Source organism: Sprattus sprattus, assembly GCF_963457725.1.
Source record: "Sprattus sprattus genome assembly, chromosome: 10".
NCBI lineage: Eukaryota > Metazoa > Chordata > Actinopteri > Clupeiformes > Clupeidae > Sprattus > Sprattus sprattus.
This window is the reverse complement of record NC_137908.1, coordinates 25,218,032-25,241,422: the sequence shown is the minus strand read 5'-3', so window position 1 is coordinate 25,241,422 and position 23,391 is coordinate 25,218,032. Positions and strand designations below refer to the sequence as shown.

General features: G+C 43.3%; 1 protein-coding gene across 1 annotated transcript; it reads right to left on the bottom strand.

Moving 5' to 3' along the window:
• Positions 1-2,054: 2,054 nt before the first annotated feature.
• On the bottom strand, positions 2,055-21,676 carry efcc1 (EF-hand and coiled-coil domain containing 1). Its single transcript, XM_080846562.1, has 8 exons — positions 20,915-21,676; positions 20,158-20,582; positions 7,094-7,230; positions 6,583-6,718; positions 5,738-5,903; positions 4,386-4,544; positions 2,927-2,996; positions 2,055-2,730 (listed from the first exon to the last, which is right to left on the bottom strand). Exons 1-8 carry the CDS (start codon positions 21,599-21,601, stop codon positions 2,594-2,596), a joined length of 1,917 nt encoding a protein of 638 aa, XP_080702688.1. The 5' UTR covers positions 21,602-21,676; the 3' UTR covers positions 2,055-2,593.
• Positions 21,677-23,391: the final 1,715 nt, after the last annotated feature.

Genomic DNA, 23,391 nt, shown 5'->3' with positions numbered 1-23,391 from the left:
CCTCAACTAAGATAATTATTTGGCGCATTTTTTTTCAATCAGAAGACCGGAGACATTGTAATCAATAAGCTACAATAAGAGGATGCCCATGGATCATCTCACTGTCAGAACGTCCTGCAAGTCTTTTTAAAGAAACGTATCTTCATGTGGTTCATTCTGTTTGGCTGCTTGTCAAGGCCAATCAGCATTAACTATTTCCTCTTCGCTAATTCCCCTGGGTACCCCTGTGTGTGTGTGGACCCCCTGGGACCCCCTCCTCACGGGGGTTCCTGGAATGTGCTGACTTTAGTGGGGTCAGTATATCATGTCAACTGCTAAGCTGCTGCTATTCCGCCTGGTCTGCCAAGTTCCATGCTGATGCGTTAATCCATGTTCATCTAAACATAAAACATATCCAACAGCTCCATTGTAGAAATGTATATGAGAATGGCAAACATGAACCAGCTGTTGGCATGGCAGCAATGCAATCATGACACACACCACACCACCAAAGAGGTAGCATATATGTAACACATATATTATAATGGCCACCAAAGGACACCTCACCACTCTCTGTCTGGACTATGTCCAAACTGGTCCCTCTTTAATACCATCTGTGGGGTGCCACTGCAAGTGTCACTTGCAGCTGGAGCGCACTCCTAATCAAGGGAAGAGCATGTAAATAAATGGGTAATTTGAACACCCTTGCCACTCTCCACTAGCCACATATTGCACTGGTGACTCGTGACTACTGGTGAATGTCCTGCTAACACTGTGGCTTGTTCAGTTGTTTTGTCAATCAGTTCTTTTCCAGTTGCCAGTAGTTCTTTTTCAAAGAATGATTGCATGTGGAAATACAAAGTTGCTACACTTGGCCCTTTATTCAAAGTGAAAATAAACATGTACAACATTTTCATAACAACCAAAATGACTTCTCAGTCTCAGAGTATGTTTTTGTGTTGTCTCCCCAACATTGCATTACATGATATTTCATTGTGTATGAACATTCTAAATACTGTTTGCAACAGGTATTTGTATCAATTCAAAAGATAGATCAAAGAATTGTGAAATCACAGGTAGCTTTTGTGTTGTGTATACATATAACAAATAAAGAAGTGCTTTCTTCTAAGAGGGTCTGTGTCAATATGGAACTGTTACCAAAGTAATTTGCTACTTTGTGTAAAAGCGTTACAGAATTCTCACACAGCAACATTACAGCTAATGGTTTTAGCTGTGCATTTCCCTGACAATAATACTTAGCTTGTATTTTACACTGAATATGAGAGGACATAGTCAAAGAAAGAGCCTAGTCAAAGAGAGAGCCTAGTCAAAGATACATTTCAGCTTGTAGCATTGACAAATATTCTTAAGCTTTCTTAATAAAATAGCTACCTCAAGTGCTTATAAGTAATGTGATCACCTGGCAATAAAGTCAGATCTAACCAAAGAATTAGCTGTAAAAATGACAATATGGATGCAGTCTCAGTACAAGAAGCCAACAGTAATGGCAACATTTCACAATCAAAAGAAACAAACCAACAGACAGACAAACAAACAAACAGATAAAAAGAGACAAACAAACAAATAACAAAACATCAACAGCACCTCAAGTTAGGTCTCATAAGTCCATTATATAAGTCTTCATCATTTTTGCCCATTTAAAATGAGTCTGTGATAGTTTGGAGGTGACTAAGCAGAAATGTTTCGGATTTTTAAAGATTTTTTACATCCAGTCAATATTCAATCTGAAAATGTCTTCATAATATAGATGCTTATATACCAAAACCACACAAGTCTTACTGAATGCTCAGACCTTGTGTTTTGAGTAACAAACACATATTCAAAATTCAACTATACTTGAGTCAAGAGCATATGTACATTAAATGGCATCACCAGTATATTCTTTTACAGCCATTCTTACAAAAAAAATACTAATTTCAAATGTAATGTTAATGTCAAAAAGAAGACTAGTAAAGTAAGCAACATATATCTTTTGTAATGTGAAAGGTGCATGCATGTATGACAAATGAAAAAGAAATTCACAGCGCCAAAGTCTGAATGTTATGGTTGTTGTTTTTCCCTGTACCTTCAAATTTTAAAACGCAATCTGATATTATTTTGCACAATAATCACATGACCAATACCAAATACACAGTGGTATATAAAACAAATACAAACACGTGTACCATGTCATGTAATGATAGCCATCTTGTCCTATAATTCCTTTGTTCTGGCATCATTGTCCATTGTCCACATATTATTTGTTATTCAACAAATAAACTATAACAAATATGAGAGCTGACCAGATTTGAGTTGTGTGATATCTTACTGTCACCAATGAAAACACCTCTTGAGAAACACATTTCCTGTAACACAGTCTCGGAACAGAATCGGAGGGAAACCGTACCAAATCATATTTGAATGCCTTAAAATGAACGAATTACAAATTAGTGATACTGCAACTTGTGTCAATGATAATAAAAGCATCCTCTCTGTTTGACAGACAGATATGTCTCAGTTTTCTTCACTTTTGGCCATGTATGTCAAGGCAAAGCAGAAGACATTTCAGAGCCTCCTGTAGTCCATACCACCATCCACTAGGTGGCAGTGTTAATCAGCAGGAGATGAGGAGTGCGTTTGTGAGAGACTGATGACTCTGAGTCCGCTCCAGAGCCACGCTGCTGGATAAAATCTCACATGCCGCCAGTTCATGATACAGGGCATTAAGTACCTCCAGGATGTGAGCCTTCCCTGTGAATAAAGACACAGATGTAAGTATTCCAAAAGCCAGGACACTAAAAGCAAGTCAGCTGTGCTCCAACAAATTACATTTGTGCTTCTATAGCTTTATGGTGCTTGGGGTCTTTGTAGAGGGCGGTAACTGTTTCACGAGAGCTGTATTAATTTAACTGGCTGTCTACTGATGCCTTCTGTTGTGGCTACTTACCGTGTTGAGGGTCACTGCATGACTCCAATGTGCTCAGAAGAATCTTTCCCAGAGACCTCCTGGAGACATTCTGAAATAGGGGAGAACTTGTCAGATTGCAGAAAGGATTATCACCAAGCGGCAGTGTAAACATAAGAGATCTTTAAAGTAAAGTGTAGGAAAAGAAGGCACAGAACTATTTTTCACATCAAACAAGCACTGGTCAAGGTCTAACATGAACTTGACATTCAAAGTTCAAGTTGGCTTCCGTGTTAACATAAGGTGTGGGACAGCAGGAATGTAATGGTAACCAAGAGGTGAACAACACACACATACCCACACACACTAAATAATCCACAGACTAATAGAACAAAGAAAGAGACTGCATGAATAAATCCCCTGTTTCTGTGGACTATAAAGAAGCAACCAAGCCCTTTTGTTGGTTTTTTAATACAGTTTGATCTATTGTCTGTGCAACTGCACCTTCAGACTCTGTGCCATTCACGTGTCTCTCCCAGTGCAAACACACAGGCTTGTGGCGCAGGTTGAGTTTCACTGCGGGTGACTTGCTTAGCACAGCGCATGAATTAGAGGAGCGGCGGCTGACTACACTTCCTCTGCATTTGCAAGTCCAAAGGTGTGTGTACTGGCACTCGATCAGACTTCTCCTGTTGAGTCTCATTTCCTGGACGGCCGTGGCTCATGTCACGCTCCCATCATCAATGGAGTCAGTGGACTTCAGAGCAAAGAGAAGGCCCTCAATTCCAATTCCATTTTTAATTCATTTCAGCTAAGTTTAATTGAAGCTTCTTGAACTAAGATCCGGGGGCCTGCGACTTTAAGAGAATGAGTGCAAAGGGACGAGGGATTGAGGAGCAAAAGTAGTAGTAGGCAAAAACAGAACCTGAAAGGGTGCCACTGATTGGGCTTATAAATGTAACAAACACTTCACTGGACAAACAAGAGAGCATATTATAGCCTCATCATGAATGGACAAACGGCTGCACATCAGTAGCATAACCATATCCTTTGCCTGTTCCTCACACTTATTTGGATGAAAATATTTGCTATGCGGCTGAATCTAAGTCATGCCAGGCACAAACACATTGTCAGCCCTGCTTGAGACACGCGTCTGAGGCGCTGCTCAAACCTCGCTGCTCAAACCTCGCTGCTCAAGCCTCGCTGCAACGGAGCGAATCTAGAGTTTCGGTACAGAGCCTTGTTTTCACACATGAGGTGCGCAAAATAGGCCGTGAAATATTGACAGCCTGGCGGTAGCAGCGCCCCAACAGCAAATGCTGGCGGTGAGGACATACACGTGCAAGCAGCTGTTGTTAAGCAAGTCTTTTTGACCTCTGGTAACCCCACATCCACCCTGCGCTGACCCTCATGATGTGCTTACTGTGCATCATGAATGCAGCTCTACACCTTACACTTGGAAGCTAGATCTTCGGTGCTGTAGCGCGGCTATCTGACTGACCAGGTCACGCAGTTGCTGTAGTAGCTGCAGCACGTCCACCAGCTTCTCCTCTACCAGGGACAGACGCACCCTCTCCGTCTCCAACATCTGCAGCTCCATGTGCAGCAGCTCCGTCTCCTCCGCTTTCTGCTGCAGCTCCTGCACAAGTGCATCCTTCACCTGAGAAAGAGGAGGAGGAAGACGGGGGAGGAGGAACACATACATTAGCAGGACACCCCAATTGTACAGTGGAGTGAACATATCTAGATGTATTACATCATGGCATGGAAATCCAAAGAATACATTTAAAGTATATTGTTATATTGTATTGTAATATGTATATTGTATGATATAGAGATGCTTTAGAGAAACCATAGGCATTAGTACTGTAAAAGTGATTCTATGGCAACAGAATAAATGAGTACACAACTTGACATTTCAACTGTTTCTACAGGAGTTTGTTTTTCTAATCCAACAAAGTGGTTTGGATGTGAACCAGGGCAAAGTCACAAATTAAAACAAACACATGACTTAATAGCACACCATCTCTTTCTTCTTCCTCCTTCCTGCTCTGTTCTTTCACCCGGCTGCATGTGTTCTGGGTGTGTGTGTGTTTCTGTGGCCAGTGCAGCATGCACACACACACACACACACACACACACACACACACACACACACACACACACGCACATGGATACACATGTAAACCCACACACCCACATACATACTTCTTAGAAACACACATACGCCCACACACACACACACACACACACACACACACACACACACACACACACACACAAACACACAGGCAGGGTGGCTTCCTCCCCATAGCAGTGCTAGCGGTCGGTTGGTTGGGTGGGTGCAGAAAGCATGAGGGCTGTGCCATTTGCTGCGGTTCCTCCCTTTGAAGCCGTCCATTTCCATAAAGACCCTTTAGCTGCGCTGTCCCCCCTCTAATCTCATGTTACACCCCAAAGCCCTAGACTGCCATAATGTAAGGGACGGTGGGAATGAATTGGCTGTTGTTGGAGCACCTGGGGGAGGGGTAGGGTGCTGATGCTGCGGGGGTGCCTGGCTGGGGTGCCTGGCTGGGGGGTGAGATGTTGATGGGATGCCCTGGAAGGTCCATGCTTAGATGGTCCCCCTGCATGGTCTCCTGCCTCAACTGTGTTCTTTCTGTGAACCAATGGGAGTGGGTGCCTATACTGAAAATGCTCCCGTGATATCGTCTTACCTCTGGAACACATCAGGCTCTAATCTGGCTACGCTCCACCAGTTCTGTGCCAGATCAGCACACAAAAATGTCCCAGATATTATGAGGGTTTATGCTGTGTGTGGTCTAAAGGGTTGGAGCGAGGCCATGCGGGTACCTGGTCCATGTCCATGTCACTCTTCCTGGCCTGGCCCTCCCTGAGCTCCAGCTGCCTGTTGAGGCGGGTGACCTTCTCCAGCAGTTCCAGCACGGCGCTCTGGCTCTCCTCGCTGCGCAACTCCCCAAAGTGAGACAGCAGCCTCTTCACAGCTTTCTCATCACACCTGCGGAGGACAGGACTGTAACTCTCTCAGGTTCTCTTTTTCTGTTCTACTCATTTATGCATGTGTGTGCGTGCGTGCGTGCATATTTGCTTCAGATCATTGTTTTATTATAACTGTGCCTTTATGAAAATGTGTTTTTTTTTGTGTGTGTGTACAGTGAATTTTCATAATTTAGATCATATATTTTATGGAAATGGAAATGAGCCCTAGTGACTAGTGTATATGTTTATGGCAGAGATAGTGACACACACACACTCTGAATATCATCTCTGCATTTTACCCATCCAGGGTAGTGATACACACAGTGATAGCACACTAACACAGAGCAGTGAGTTGCTTTTGAGCGCCTGGGGAGCAGTGATTTGGGTTAGGTGCCTTGCTCAAGGGCACTTCAGCCGTGGATGTGGGCATGGGAGAGCAGTGCTCTACAACTTCCCCCGACCACATTTTTCCTACTGGTCGGGGATCAAACCGGCAACCCTCCGGTTACCAGCCCGAAACCCTACCCAGTAGGCCACGGCTGCCCCCTTATGCAGTCTGCTACACCTTAGACAAATCAACAAAAGCAAAAGAGACAGGGAAATGAGGAGGGAAGTGGAAGAGAAAGAACAGAGAGAAAGACAAAGAGACACCACACCAACACTGGGTGGGAGGGACAGATGGGTGCGGGGTCCCGTACCTGTCCCCGCAGCAGGACAGCCTGGTAAGGATCCTCTTCACTTCGTCCACCTGCTTCTGCTGCTCCCCTGTCCACCTGTCCTCCTCCTCGTCTGACGCCGCCTGGCCCTCCACCGAGCGGAACATCTGCTCCTCCACTGTAGGGAGAACAGCCACAGTGTTCACACAGCTTTTCACATTCACCTCTGCTGCAGCTCAGTACACGTCAGTACACGAAGATACATTGTGTATCTTCACCCATCTAAAAACACGTGGTGCTCATGGAATTCATGTGGAAAGTCGATCCATTCTGTTCCTTTCATTTATTTACTGGAATCTTTCATTGAGTGTTCAGTGGACATATCTGTTGACATACCTTACTTACATTTAATTTACATTTAAGAGATTTTGAAACATATTTTAGATTAAATGGTAACTTATTAATATAGCTAGAGACTACAATAGGGTCTGTAACTCCACTGCCTGAAGCGACGGTGTGATGTGAGTGGAGGTTTACAGGTAGGGGGTCTTACTGTTGTCAGGAGAGTTTTCTGCATGGCCCGTGGGCGAGTGACGGGCCTGTCGGGAGTCCAGACAGCACCTCCTGTCCTCCCTGTACTGCTGATCTGTAGCGCTGCTGAAAGGCACCGTCACTTTGGACACCTCTGACCTGCCGAGGAGAAAAGACTTGGTCATCTTCACGTGGGCTGTCAAACAGTCTCTCCCCACTGAGGAAAACAGGGGGGAACTACAAAAAGCGAACTGCTGGACTAATGCATTTGGGTAAAATACTACTGCTAAAATACAAAAGTTGTGGGTTTCATCCAGTGCACTGAATAAAGAAATGCCTATAGGCTTATATATTGACTCAACATAATGGGGGTTTAGGGGTGGGGGGAAAAAATCGATTAATACATTTTTCTCGATTGTCTCTAAAACGATTCTGTCTCAATTCAGAAAAGTGTATAATCAATTTTGCAATAAAAAAAATTAAAATGTAAAAACATTTTATTTAATTTTTTTACACATCCATTTTATGTTGAAATGCAAGCTGCATCGATTATTGCATTGCTCATAGAAAGTCAAAATTGTGACAAGGAAAAGCTTTTTCTCTAATAAACAAAATAGAGAAGGTAATTAATTTGCTGATTTTCTTTAATTATCAAACACAACGTAGGAAGTGATTTTAGACTCTGAGTAGCAAACTCAATTGATTTAAAAGTCTAAATGCATCGATAATCGTTGTATCGGTTTAGAATTGATAATCGATAATTGGTTTGAAATTGATAATCGGTTTAAAATCGATAATCGGTTTAGAATCGAATCGTTGACCTCTGAATCGGAATTGAATCGAATCGTGAGGTGCCAAGAGATTCCCACCCCTAATGTAAATACCTATAATTTTTAGTATTTTACCCCCATTTTTATGACAATAGCAGGGCAGTCATTTTACTGGGAAATATTTCTATAAACTTAGAAATAGACTGAATGGAGGAATTACAAAACTTCAAAGGGAAGAGAAAGTAACATGAGACGTCTCTAATAATACATGCCCATAGCCACCATAATAATTGTATTGGCACATGGGATTCGGCTGTCTGAAGGCACTTTGGCAGACCGTAATTAAAACAAGACTCTGCAGCAGCTTCAATCCATTGTGAGCTGGATGGGACTAATGTTTTCCTATGTTATCCTCATGTTTCAAAGATAAATGAAAACAATGGTGAGCTTTGAAAGCCAGGACATTGTGATTGCATTCTTTTTTAACATGTTTGAAAATTGAAATGCAACAGAAATTAAATTGTGCTGAAATACAACATACTATCATATTCAAGTGTTTTCGTATTATGCTAGAAAATAAATAGAATTTCAGTCCAGAAACACACAGACGAATCACTTTGCTATCATTTGAATTGTACAGTTTCCCTAGCCTTTTATAAAGGAGGGAAATCCGATAGGGGGGCCATAGCGAAGCAGACAGTAAGTGCTTCCAGATGACAGTGTCTTGCAAGGGGGAAAAAAGACATTTGGGGGGGTGTAAATACCACCAAAGAAATTCATTTTTAGCAGCACGTATCCCGCGAGAGCACAATTTAAATGAGCCCGGGAGTGCCCTCCACACACATCCTCCCTCCACCGGGGACACCCAGCAGTAAAACGACGATAAATCTGTTAAGCACAAGTGCTACAAATATCACCTCACCACGCAGAAAGCTTGAGGAAAGTGCAGCGCTCAGCGCAAAGGTCAATAATTTGGGCTCCCAGTTAGGCAATCAGTCAGGTTACTGAGGGGTGGGGGGTAAGGGGTTGGGGGTCTGAAGTATTGTGGGGCTGCAGGGAAAAGTGGGGTACCCCTATACATATGTCAGAAACTCTGCAGCTGTGACACACGATGGAAGGGGACCCCCAACTACAGACTTCAATAGGTTTCCATGGCATTTCTTTGGCTACCAAAATCGGCTGTATCGGGAGCCATGGTGGCGGTGTTTGGGGGAGGGGTGGGGGGATGGGTGGTGTTGATAGAGCACAGCTCACTGTAGCTAATTGAACTTTAATTGACAGAGCCTGTGGAAGTGCGGTGTTGCCGTGTGGGAGTGGGGCTGCTGTGTGTGTGTGTGTGTGTGTGTGTGTGTGTGTGTGTGTGTGTGTGTGTGTGTGTGTGTGTGTGTGTGTGTGTGTGTGTGTGTGAGACGGCAATGCAGTAGGGTGGGGGTCTGCTTCATCAAATGCTTCATGAATGAAACCTATTTGCACAGAGGGTGAAAGCTCTGGGTAGTGGCCAAGGACTTAAATTTACTGCGCAGCATTCAAAGCTATCAAAACAACACACACAAGTTGAAGTAGACAGACCGTTTCAGACACCTGAAACTACTCCAGACATTTTGGTTTTCTCCAAAATGCCAAGCCAGCGTGCACTTGGCCTGGGAGAAACCAGCGGGTGAACCGTCTAGCCAGCACTGAATGGAAAAGTTACATCAGGCGTTTTGGGAAAATACAAAAATATGGTTATTTCGTAAGCCTCTTCTCATGCATCTCAGTTGATTCCACTAACAAAAAGCAAGGGTATAGTTCATAACAACTCTCTCAAATGTTAAGTAAATGTAGCCTAAAATGAGAATTTAATGACTAAATGGAATAGATGTTAAAGGCTTCCCCAGTGTTTTCCGCCAGGTCAAACATGATTTCCCATACTGCTCTGCCCTCTGTATTGTCTACAGCTGTCACTGAGGGAGCACAACCCAGCACAAGTCTGGAGGACGACAACCATAAAAGACACGCTCAGCAGTCATCTGGCATAGGTTAGCCGTCCAGTCATTGTTAATTCCTGTTTCTTTGATTCCATGCTTTATGTTGCTGAAAGGCGTACCTTGCATTGTGTGAGCTTAATCCCAATGGGAGACAACCAGAGAAGTTGGCAGAGTGCATGCTAACATTGTTTAAGCTTTTCTGTATCATGGGTAATGCGAATGAGCAAATGTTGCAGTGTTTCTCTGCACTCCTCTGAATGGCATTTTACAAGGAACAAAAAACACGCTTCAAAGATTTGGCCGAGGGACCAGAGAGTACAGTATGTATCACCGTGGGCCTCCTTAATAAGACGAGTAAGGCTCAATAATCATTTGGACATTTCTGGAACTGTCTGCACAGGCTGTGCTTGCATCCATCCAGGCACCACTCGACCCCCGAAAAAAAAGAAAAAGAGGATGTGTAAAACACATCAGCGAAATTCAGGACATAAAAACAGGAACAAGGAAGTTCAAATTGACTAAAGCCAAGTTCACATTATTACAAAAAGCCTGTATATTGGCTAAGGCAATATTTTCAACAATAACGTTCATTTTGAAAGTAATGAACACTTTTACCTAGAGGCAAAAACACAAATGTGCATAACACATAGCCCTATATGTCCACACACATGGACTTAATGGAAGGAAATTAAAACAAAAGACCAACCTCTATGTTCGACTGAAAAACACTAATGAATGCAAATACATGATTTCTAGATGCTAATCTGTGTCTTCTTTACTCTGCCCCTGGGAGTAGTCTGTTCCACTTGATTTAGTTTCTCTCTTTTAGCAGGAAAACAAAGGGCACTCTGGGGCCAAAGCAGAAACAGATGCAGGGCGAAAGGAGTCAAAGAGACCGCCAGTATGTCTCCATGGGCAACATTAATATTTGATCAATGCAAGGTGCTCGGCAGACCTGTCCGTTCGTCTCGCATCTGAGCCGTGAGCTCGAGACAAAATTGCAATCGTTTCTCTGACCTCTGAATCCCCTCTTATGTCAACCCAGCGCCACAAGCATTTTAACTCAGCGATATTTGTGGGGTCAAGGTATTCATAACAAGGTCTTATATCACAGTCATGTTTAGGCAGGACGTGAGCGATGGTTTGGTGGGCCAGTGCAAGTCCAGCTGCTCGTGGTTAGAGAGCGAGGACGCCAGGGCCACTTCCTGTGTTTATTACAGCAACAGGCTGAACTTCCATTTACCCACGAGCCTCGGCATCCTCCCTCCACCTCGAGTCCACACTCGGGGTCAAAGCTGTTTTAGAATGAATGAATCCAACACACAGCACTGTTATCTACCACGTCAGTTAGAAAACACTCAACAACGTGACGGCAATTCAACTAAGGAGGAACTAAAAAAACACTGAGCAGAGCCCTAGTGCTCTTAGGAGTGTCATCAATCAATCCTGACACCTTAGGTGCAGCATTGGAGGCGAGGCCATGTGAGTCTTAGGATGGATGGGCTCCTGCAGAGACAGCAGAAGAAGAAGAAGTACAGCCAGATTCTTCTGTGAGTGAGAGATAACCTGAGTGTTGCAGAGGTGAGGCTGGGGCCCTTTCAACAAAGTGAACCTGGTCAGGCAGCTCTCTAGTTCTGCTGTTGTAAGGAGTAGACACGAAGACATACTTAGAAGAGGTATGTAAACAATTCCAGATGAGCAATGCACTGCATGACAACAACAGGAGAAAAAAAACAAAGAACCAGGGGAAATGTAGGGAATCAGGTTGGAGGGAGTGGCAGAGAGTTCAGGGTATTTTCGAGGTGGGTCCCTGAGACTCTTATGAAATGTGTGTGGTTGTGTGTGTGTGTGTGTGTGTGTGTGTGTGTGTGTGTGTGTGTGTGTGTGTGTGTGTGTGTGTGTGTTAACCAGCAATGGTGGATTCATGCTGATGTAGGCATAGTGTGTGGAGGTCGGAGAAAAGTGGAACACTTTCCAAGACTGAATGCGAGCCCACTTGGCCAGGGAAGGTTTGGAAGCCCGCACAAGAACAACAGAACCATAAAAAACACTCCTGCTCCCAGACATCCCTCCAACGTGTATGTGTGTGCTGTCATTAGGAATGATTGATATTATTTCACCACTAGGAGTGAGACAGGACAGCTCGGCCCATATACAGCACTATAATTACTCGTAATCAGGTTTTTTTCTTTTCATTACAGAATTACTTTGCATCTCGCTCGGTTAGTTTAGGTGTTTCTCTGTTGGGTTCTAGACCTTGGGGATATTTGCCTTCAGCTTACATAATAAGAAAAGTGTTGCCACAGCCGAGTACTTCACCCCTCTGTTTTCTTTTTATTGTGAGGTGACACCACAAGACCATTCCCCTGGCTCTCACTTTCTGTATTGCTCTCGCTCTCTCTCCTTTTCTCTATCCTTCCTCTGCGTCACTCTTTCAGCGTCTCTTTTGGGCCCAACTGAAAAAGATCACTAATCTGCTCTCCTCTCCCTTTCCACATAGTCAGGATATGTCAATTAAGACACTGTATAATACATTTCACCAATAAAGATCACAACCCTGAAAAAAAAAATCCAGCCAAGACCAACAAACCCACCCACACCCACACATATGTATGTCAATGAACCATGCTTTAGAGCCTTGACATGTTTTCCCCTACTTGTTGAGTGCAGGCCATTATTTATGACCGAAACTTCTGTGCAAATAAAGACAGCAGTGGTGGTGGCATAGGCCATTTTTTCTCAACCTGACTTTTCCTGTGCAGGGCCTGGACATCCATCTCTGGGGGTGAAGTGACATGACCAGGAGAACAAACAGCCAAGTGTTTGCCTTTTCCTCCAGATGGTGAGCTGTTTGAGCTTTTCTCTCCTCCCTTTCTCCCCCTCTCCTCCGATCGCTTTTTGTTCCTCTTCCAACACTTTCCATTGTCTGCAGGCCTGGCTCACAGCTCTACCCATGGCCCCAGCTGATTTAATCACTCTCCTCTCTCTCTCTCTGTCTCTCTCTGTCTCTCACTCTCTTTTTTAAGAGCCTCAGGGCTAAAAGCTGCTGCATGTTTCTGTTCTCCCCTATGGTAATGAACTAGAGCTAGTTCCTGTCTGTTCCCACCAGCTGACCACCCAGGACAGCCCTCCACATACACCCACCTCCGCTTCCTAAACTCATTACAGGCCAAGAGCTGAAGGAGATATTATGCAACCCTCCTGCCGGTAAAGATGCATTTTTGCCTCACCGAATAGTCTGACATATTTTCATTTGTCTGTTTTTCACATCATTTCGGAGTTGCATAAATGGGCTGTCTGAAATGCAAAAAACGCACACAAGCGCTCTTCTAAGATTTATACCGTGGCAAACCCCGGTCTTAAGCAACAGACAGACAAAAACACATTTTATATCAGCTCAGAGGAATGCCAATGGAACATCTTCTTACGCAACAGTGGAATCTTTTTTGTACATTTTACATCAGGTGAGGACAGCTGGGTCTCTGACATTCAGATTTAATAGGAATCTCTCATATCGTCCCAGGAAAGTTACTCATCTCTCTTTCTCCGCTAAAGCTCCTCACCTTCCCCATTTTCTGTCCTGTGCGACTGAAAGCGCTTCAACCCTCGCCATCTTTGAAATCAGCACCCTGTCAGGCCTTGCTGCCCTCTCACATGAGATCACAGGAGAGACTCGGTGATGAAGGTGGAAACTTTGATCTGTTCCAACCCTGCATTACACCACACATTTCAGCTCAGCCCACAGGCTGGGACATCGGATCCCCCCCCAAACAGACCTCCCCACCCTTTTTCCTTCTGAAAAATGCAAAAATGTTCACGACAGCTACTGCAGGCAGAAAATTAGGATAATACGTTTATTATAAGTGCTTTTGATGTGGCTTCAGGGGTGAAGAGGGGTGGAAGGAGACAGAAGTTTGTGTGTGTTTTCTGTGCTAAACTAAGTGGCAGATGGAAAGCAGGCTCAAGATGATACTTTGAAGAATTAAGGCTACAGAGAGATAGTCCATGGGGAGTAAGGCTTCACCATGGGGAATATGAGAAGGGCTTTGCCAACATGAAGCAAAAGGAATTTAACGGCACTGGATTCTAGTGTTTCAGCAGAACAGCTTTAGTGGCAGATGGAGGTGCAATGCAGAATGTTTTGTAGGAGGGGTGAAGGAAGAAGAAAAAAAAGTCAGAGAGACAGAGGGGAAAGAAAAGAGGGGAGGAAGAAAAATGAGCAGCGGACACACCTCCCAGCTCAGATAAAAGCCAAGGGGCTCAGTGACCGTGGGCTGATCAGACGCTGACCCCTCCGTGCGTGACCCGAGTCCCCGTCGCCCCTGGCAGCCGCATCAAAAAGCTTCCTCTTTTCACCGTGCCGCTGGATGCACTCCAGAGCTCTCTCACTGTCTGCCGTCTGCCCACAGGGTGAGCAGCTCTCGCAAGAGACACGGGGACCAGCCCCTTCTGCTCTGATCTGGACAACCCCGGACACTGACAAAAAAAGACTCAAGTGGCCACTCTTTATCCCCCCCTCTCTCTCTATCTGTGTGTATATGTGTTTGCATGCATGTGTGTATGTATGCGTTTATGTGGGTGTGTCTGTTTCCCCATGGCAGCACATGCTACAGCTTTCATGAGCAGTAATAAAAGCTCAGTTACACTGTGGACAAGCAGTGGATGCTGATGCCACATAAAGAAAAGGGCCAAAAAGAAAGTATAAACTATTTTCTCAACATAAACTTTATCTTCTCACTACACTGTAAGTACTAGTTTAAATTAGTTGACCTAACTAGGTGCTTAAGTTTTGAATTTTTTAGAAGTGCAAATCAAGCTATTATTGCTTAAGCAGAAAAAAAAAACTGAATTAACTATTTGAACAATATAGCATGGCTATAAACTGGATAGGAGCCAGTTTAGTGATGGTAACGCTCTACACCTCACCTTTAGCAAATATCAAGCAGTATATAAAGTTTTGAATGCCTGTATATTGCAGTGTTATGTTGATGAGTTCCTGGTTCTATGGATTATGGGTAAATGCCACATTCTTGTTCTAATGTTTAATTCTTCTCTTAACTGTTTAGTGTGTCTTCTCAAGAATTGCGATGGCAGAATGGCGTATGTGTGTGATATGGAGAAGCCCATTGTGCAAAATCTAGGGACATTTTTGAATAACAGAGAATGTCCCTAGATGTGTGCGAAAATGTCAAATTGGTTACTATGGCAAGAACCATTCTTCAGGGCACTTGCGTCGGGCATTTATTGCATATTTGATTGTATAAATCTTCCCTAACATGAGATATAGTGGGGTTTTGAATTGTCAGTTCAACTGTCAGTTCAAAACACCACTAAATCCCATCCTTCAGAGCACATGAAACTTAAGTGGTAACATCTGTGAGTATGTTGTACCAACACATTTATGAATATGTGAAGTGGGGTGCTGGAATTCTGGGAAGTGGTTATCGGACATGCGTATTGAGACTAGGGATGCACCGATCCGATATTTGTATCGGTATCGGTACCGATATTGAAGACATTTCTAGATCGGGTATCGGTGACAATAAAAATAAAAAGATTTTTTTTTTTTTTATGTCTATGTATATACGTAGTGTATTATGAGTGCACGTTGCTATTAGTAGCGATTAGCATGCTAAGCGGAGATTTAGTTATGTCCTGATGTTGATTCGCTCTAATAAAGATGGGTTCATCCTGTTAAGATTTCGACTGGATGAGCTATGAATGAGATTCATGTTGCCTTGTATAATGTCCACAATTATATGTATCGAGTAATATTAGTTGTGTAATTGTTATTGTGTAGCAATAACTCATGTTAAAGTAATTCAGTGCAGTGCTAATTAGTCCCCATTCTCATTGCAGACACTCACATATGTAGGATCACATGCATCGTCATGTAATGGAAATTGATGAATGCACATTAAAGGGAGATAAAGAATACTGCTTTGGTAATCGTGGGTCTTTTAACAGACTAGAACCAGCAAATACATTAACAGGTCACCATGCTGAGCCTCTACAATGTAACGTAAAAGTTGGCGCTAGCGGATATATGATTGCTAACTAATATGAACACTAGCGCTAGTTAGAACGTACATTATTTGTGATTATTTTTAGCCTATGTTATGAATTGATAGTGATGACTAGACATGATGTCAAGTAGCAAATGAGCAAAAAATGCAACAAGATCTCATGTCATGCACTCCTCATTTCTCCCTCTCGCACGTGGGGTCACACACACACAGTTACCAGTTTCGCGCTGTTTTTTTATATCGGTATCGGATCGGTATCGGCCGATACTAAACCTCAGATATCGGTATCGGTATCTGAGGTGAAAAAAGTGGATCGGTGCATCCCTAATTGAGACCTTGCCTGGTACAACTAATAGTAACATAACTCACTGCAATCCTTGAGTTATAATTAATGTCTGTTTAGTTAATATCCCATTTCAATGGCTTGAATAATATGTTTCATTTTTTTTAACTACAGTCTTGATTTTGAACTACAGGGCCTCCATTTCTAGAGTGCTGGATTTAATTTAGGAACGTACCCAAGTTTGCATGTCTATCCTGTAGTTAGTATAAACAACAAAGACAGTCGCACAGTAGCAAGCTCATCAGTTAACATTAATGATTCAACTATCAGCCAGCTCAAAAGCTTAATTGCTTAAATGAAGACCTACAGGGTCTGTTTGCCTCGACTAAGTACATGTAAAATAAAGATCAATGGATGTTGATAGAGACATTTTGGTAGCCTAGATATCTTTCAATCATTTACATTTGTTCATCTCACATGTAGCCTTCAGCCTCCCCAAACTTTGCCAAACTTTTTCTTTACTTCTGCAAAGGGAGAGCCGATCTGCTTGGGCTGGCGAATCATATACTGTAGATAAGGTAAACTAATTACATTTTACAGTACGGTTTATACAATATTAGCTGTACAACCTGAGATGTTCAGCACAGTGCATAATAATCAGCATAGTGACTAAGAGCATGTTTCTCACAACCTACAAGGAAGAGATGGTTATTCAGGTCTGTACTTGACCCAAGTGTATAATTTACCCAAAGCTCGGTGGACAACAGAAAGGAGTCTTCCTGTTAACAGGCCATACAATTATTTTAGTGACTAAGGTCTAATGGATTATACTGTGTTGGTAATGTTCGGTTGTTGCTTAGCAAAAACAAGAGGAAGGAAATCAGTGGGGCAAACACAACCTTGCACTCACAGCTAAACTCTGAGTACTTGTGAGTGTTTGCTTGAGCTCCTTGTCAAAGATTACTTGTAAACAGTTTCACAATTTCCTGATTATAAGTAATTACTGTAGCAGCAAAAACGCTGGGATAAAGGCACTAAAAGAACAGATAAGCTAATGCTGAGGTTGATAAACCACTGCAAATTCATTGTGGTTTAGAGCCAAACAGAAATTATGGAAAGAAACTCAAATGGTTAACAGTTAACTTGTGCAAGACCTGACCCCTCGACTCAAGGCACTGTAAACCCCACATTGAAATTCTCAAGTGATCTGAAATGTTTTTCGTGTTTGTGGAAATGTTGCACTTTCTCTGACCTGCTGAGGAGGGGGAGATTTCTGATTAAAATGTGTGTTTAAGCGTTCCAACAAATTCCGAAGGCGATAACCTCATTGGGAGATGCAGGTGGATTGGCATAAAAACTTGAAAACGGATGACGGATTTGTTTGACTAATTTCTGAGACGTGTTATGTGTACACACTGCATACCTCAAGTACTACTAAGTAAAGCAAAAGTATTTCTCATTGGCTGTCTTTATACAGCTGAAACTTTGATGGACAGTCAATAAGACTGCATGTGCATGAGGCTAATATGTGTGTGTGTGTGTGTGTGCTAATGTGTGTGTGTGTGTATATGTGTGTGTGTGTGCGTGTGCGTGTGCGTGTGTGTGTGTGTGTGTGTGTGTGTGTGTGTGTGTGTGTGTGTGTGTGTGTGTGTGTGTGTGTGTGTGTGTGTGTGTGTGTGTGTGTGTGTGTGTCAGAGACTAGTTGCTAGGATACACTCCTGGGAGCGTTCATCTATTATTCGGCGAGAGCAGAGAATGCAGAAGAGACTGTTTGAAGACTGATGGGAACTTTCAGTGTGTTTAGGTCAGGGCTTCCCTGGCTGAAAAGGGGGTCTCTGCCGATGTGTCAGAACCATTGTGTCCCTGAATGAATTATTTGGCTTAAGAGCATCAATAGGGCTTGCACTGTTTAAGGTCCTCCCCTTTGGGCGGCCAAGGAACTTTGCATGCATTTGGAAGGAGCCGTGATGTGGGTGTAGGAATGTTTATGTTTCGTGCCTTTAAATATTTCAATCAAGGGATCACTCACTGCATGAGATGGATCATGTCAGGCAAGAGGTCCCAATTACAACAACATTAAATAAATATTTGCTTTTCATGAGTCGGCACGGCTCAATACAACACAGTCGACACACAGAAGAATGTATTCAGGCTGAACACAGTGGTGATGTAACTGGCTTTCACAGAGAGGAAAGTACCTTCAACTAAGTTTCTGTTTCCATTTTACACCATTTGGTTTTGACAACTGAATAGCAACAAAACAGAGTTCAGGCATCAGTTATGTTAGTTGGCTATTGTTCTTTTCTGTTTATTTTGAAAAGATGTGTGTAAAGTTGATTGTGTTTCAGTTTGGGAACTACATCAAATACTATCTTAGCAACCATATTTCAGAACAATTTCAGGAAGTGTGGCTTTTGAGATCAAATGTGTTTTTAATAAATAGGATCTGACAGTACAGAGAGTTCTCACCCTGCTTCTGTTAAGTTTAGAAATTCAGCAGTAGTCTATTATCATTCTGTACAGTCCAGTGTGCACTTATCTGATTACATAGTGAAATATGACTCTTAGAACCCAAACTCTCTGTGAGGTACAGAACCCTGTACTTAAGATTACTGATGGCTTTCACTGTCAGAAATCAAAGAGGCTCCACAAGCCTAGTAACTAGAGGTAAACCCCAAGAGGCTATCTTTGCATCAAATGGCACCATTTTGGAGTGTTTGAACCCAAGTGTTTGCAATATCTTTTCTAGAAAAAGCGTTATTAAAAACTTAATCTAAGCATCATAATTTTTTTCAATTCCTGCAAATGATGTAGTTTTGGTCTGTTTGGTTTTGAAAGTTAAGCTGGATGGTTACAACGTTTTTTTCTTGATATGCATGAGGCGCAACAGTCAGCTGAATCAACATGTCTTAAAAGTGACAGAGAGAGAGAGTTGGACAGAAAGAAAGAGAGAGAGGGGGGGGGGGGGGGGGGAGCCGAGGAGACAAGCATCTACTTCACAAAATGTTTTTGACTGAACCTTCCATCTCCAAGAGATAAACATTAACAAAAACACTTGCTCAAATAGCCATCCTGGACCTATCCCCCCGACGCTGATTACACCAGGAGAGTCAGAAAAGCCAAACAGGTTGCAGACATTACACAAACAGTTATATGCACGGGAAGTTCAATGACACACTATTAAACTAAAACACCCCTAAAAAATGAATAGTTCCCAACAGAAGCGGTGAGAACCATGGCTGCCACACACATGGCCTATTAAACGAACCTAAACAAAACAAGGCTGAAAATCTCTGTGGAGTGGACCACATCAAGCACACGTAAATTGCACGTATGCTGGCATACTTTTCCAGGCCCTTTGCCAGCCCTGCACAGACCTGCACGCTAGCCATGTTTTCCTCTCAGGAGGAGGCCATGCTGTTTAGACACAAAACACATTAACGAAACTTGTGAAATTGAGGGAGGCCCAAAGTGGTTTTACCTAAATATTTTCAAGTGATCCCATTAGTGTGATATGTTGGGTTAAGCATAGAATGGGTCTTTGTTTGAGCAACTGGGCAATGCATCAGCACAGGCAAACAACAGTCCAGGTCTCCTTTCCACTACTGTTGCAAAAAATATATATCAAACACATGAAATATGCTTATAACATTCTATTCACTCAGGTTGGAGTTTGCAATGATATTGTTAATATTGAATTATTGTCCTGAATTGCAGAGAGGCATTACCATTGCTGACTTACAGATGAGGAGTGGGCAAAATTGAATGTAGTTGCCATGAAAGAATATTCTCCTCATGATGGGATGCCCTCCTTACAGTCTGTTACAGATATTGAAAACTCATCACAGATAATAAGCCATAATAAACTCCTTATATAGCATTATGGTTGTGCATACGATGCATTACGGATACCTGATGAACTGAAAACAACCATTTCATTTGTATAGCTTTTTCATGCAAAGTTTAGAGGCAGGTCAAGAGGCAAAACACACACCCTGATGAGGACACCCTAAAGAGGGCACCAAGTGAGGTCTTCCTACCTGTAGTAGAGCAGCTCCATCTCCAGCTGCTGGATGTGCTGCTGCAGCACAGGCACGTGTCTGGCCTTGGCCTCCAAGTCCTTGACCTTTCCCAGGCCACTGATGACCGCCTGCCTGGCCTCCTCCACCTTCTTCCGCATCTCCAGCTGCTCCCTCTTCAGCGTCCTGTTGCAGTCCTCCAGCAGAGCCCCGGCCTCCCTGGAGCGTGAGAGCTCCTGCTCCAGCTTCTGGTTGAAGAGCATGGCCTCCTCCACCTGCATGTTCCGCGAGCTTCGGATCAGGTCCATCTCGTGCAGGAAGCTGTGTAGGTTCTTTGGGCTGCTGTTGGTGCTGGCACTGGCGATCTTCTGGGCGACCAGCTTCTGGTGGGCGATAAAACAGCCCGACTCCGGTTTGTGCTTCGCGTGGCTCTTCCACAGACCAACCTGACATACCCAGGAGAGGCCCAGGGACAACATAGGCATGAAAAAAAACACCACTGAAGGCATATCAGTGTGGAAAGCAACAGCTCATTATCAAATACATAGTCAAAGCTGGAGGAAGGAAAAGGTACAATTATGTGAAGACCAGCTGCACATAAATCTTAAAAATCTGCACCCCTCACCCCCACTATGGCCATGGACAGATGTCCCATAACGGGATCAGCTGAGGATTAGCAATACCATTGCAATTCACATGACACAATTACAAAATGACTGCCGATTACAAAATGTAACTATGACATGGGGTATTTGCTCACATCTTGGAGTTAATTTACCTGTAGAGCCAACGACCGAGCATCACTGCTCTGCAAAGCAGCGCGCATGTCCTCAACCAACTCTCTCAAACTTGCGTTTTCTTCTTCAAGTTTAGCTACCCTGTCCTCGGCTTCTTCCAGTGCTACAATTTCTTCATAGCATTCCTTAGTACAAGAGCCCTGTTTGCACACTGAGGTGCGGCGGTTCAAAGCGGGCGATGAACCCCTGCTCCCTCTCCCACTGACGCCCATGGATAGCGACCTCGCTCTCCGACGCAAGGGACTCCGGAGACGGATCTGCGTCTCGATGTGTTCACTATCCTTGCCAACCAGCAGCCGTCCATTCTCGTAATGGCAGCCAGCTTTAGTGCTGAAATATCCACAGAGCTTCGCATGAAACTGTCTAAAAGTCAACTCTTTAGGGAGATTATCCAATAATCCATCGCACTCTTCCAAGTCTGTCTCCTTACTTAGCCCCAAGATTTCACACAATACATTAAAATCCTCGACAGGGATTTTGCCATCCCCCTGACAATCCATATGATGGAAAATCTCTTGCAAATATTGATCAAGTCCTGTAGCTAGGACAATAATTTCATTCTCCACTCCACGATCCAAACCATAGTGGTACGCCAAAGTGCTTACTATCCACTGTGTCCTCCGCGCTGGTCTCCTGTATGGATCATATACATCTGTTTTTTCCATCATTCTTCCAATTTATGACACATTTACGACATCTAATTGTATGTAGCAGTGGACAGAACAGGACTGCAAAGCCTGAAAGCTGTGCGCTCATGTCCTCTTTAGTTCTCGTTAGGTATTCTACCGCTTGTTCAAATACTGAAGTGGTTACTCTCATTTGAAAGTACTGCTTGGGGGCGTTTCTGAGGAGAGCTCTGCCCCCACAAGTAAGCGGAGGAGGGGTGAAGTTTAGAGAAAAGTGCAAGGTTACAAGAAACCGAATGTTGGACAGTACTATGATCGCACGTCAATGTTTTGAATAGCCTAGGCTACAGGAAAGCACGATAGCTCGGTAACATCCAAAGGACTGCTTGAATATAATATTGCACGGGGCTATTGCAGGGGCATTGCTTTAGAGCAGCTCATGCAAACATACAAGTTTGAAACTGGACAAAATAACTATTTCACCACCGTCACTGCCTTTAAAAAAAAATGTGCAAAAAGCCTAATTGGTTAAGGCAACTTGTGAATAAACAATGGGGGTCACTGTAAAGAGATTTCCCGGTTTAGATAACCACTCTGAAGGTAAACTCAGGCATAGTAAACAAGGGAGTAAGTTCACGTATTGCTCAGTTGCGCGCAAATACAACACAAATTAAGTAATGTAGGCTACGCCCTTTTATTTGGTGGAACTCGAAAGTTCCATTTCCGCTACAAGGAAACAACTTCTGTTGTCAAGGCAACATGATGCCTTTCATACACCACAATGGTTCTCCGCCGAAGCCAACTTGTTTGGAATGTTGACACATAGGATCCCCCCCCCTGCATTGCTGAATCAGAGAATGGACATCATCAAACATGTAAACACCACAGGGATGACATGCTGAAGCCTCACTTGCTTGCACTTTCTCCGTGGTACTAAGTAATGCGGCGTAGACTTAAAATATAAAATGCAATCACATGTGAGAAGCCTTTCTCACGCTTGCTGAGTGGAATATTCAAATGTGCCTACTTACCCTTAATGGAGACAAGACCTTGGTACAGTAAAGAAGAAAGTTTATTTGGCTTTGCAAGCAGTTGAGGTGAGTTTCACATTGTTAAAGTTTGTTGTAGAGCTTGTGTGCTCTAAAAAGTCAGTTACCGAGACGCATTTGCAGTCACTTCAACACAACACACGTTCAACACCATTTTTAAACTCTTCCAAATTCTTAATTTGGATGTGCAGGAATTAGGTGTAGACTATATTTATACTAAAACACAAGCTTTTCTCGTTTTAGAGTAGCTACGCTATAAAAATGGAGGCTACTGACACAGAATCATCACTGAGCTTGGAAAACGGATTTAGCGAACGCCCATTGTCACCTGAATATAAAACTGAAGACAATGAAGGCAAAGAGCATGAAACTCTCCTAGAAGAACCTTACAGTGATGATCCAGACTCAGACACAGAACAACCAGACTCAAGTTCAGTTTCAAACGGAAATGAATTGTGTGGTGAGGTAACCCTCAATGTCCACATTGCATTAGCCATTCCAAATGGTAAGTAGGCCTAGCTGTCATAAATCATGAGAAAAACTGTGGAAAGGTGTTATACCCCCCCACACACACATATTTTCAGCAAAATAAATGTAGATACTTATCATGTGTGTATCCTTAAAATAGCAGAAGACGATGACTCAGTGACTGCTGTGGAGAAGACAAAGAAGAAACTTAAGAAATGTATACCAAGCTCAGTGGTTGAAGCCCCCAAAGCACAAGGCTATTATCACATTGAATACAATCTACTTCCTCATGACCCAGAGCCCACTAAAGTAGAC

What these genes read in the sequence shown, in the direction of transcription:
- efcc1 (XM_080846562.1), bottom strand. Translation starts at nt 21,601, where the DNA reads ATGATGGAAAAAACAGATGTATATGATCCATACAGGAGACCAGCGCGG. An exon ending in CTCGGTCGTTGGCTCTACAG is followed by an intron (nt 20,583 to 20,914) that starts GTAAATTAACTC and finishes TGGGTATGTCAG; the next exon opens with GTTGGTCTGTGGAAGAGCCA. An exon ending in ATGGAGCTGCTCTACTACAG is followed by an intron (nt 7,231 to 20,157) that starts GTAGGAAGACCT and finishes TCTCCTCGGCAG; the next exon opens with GTCAGAGGTGTCCAAAGTGA.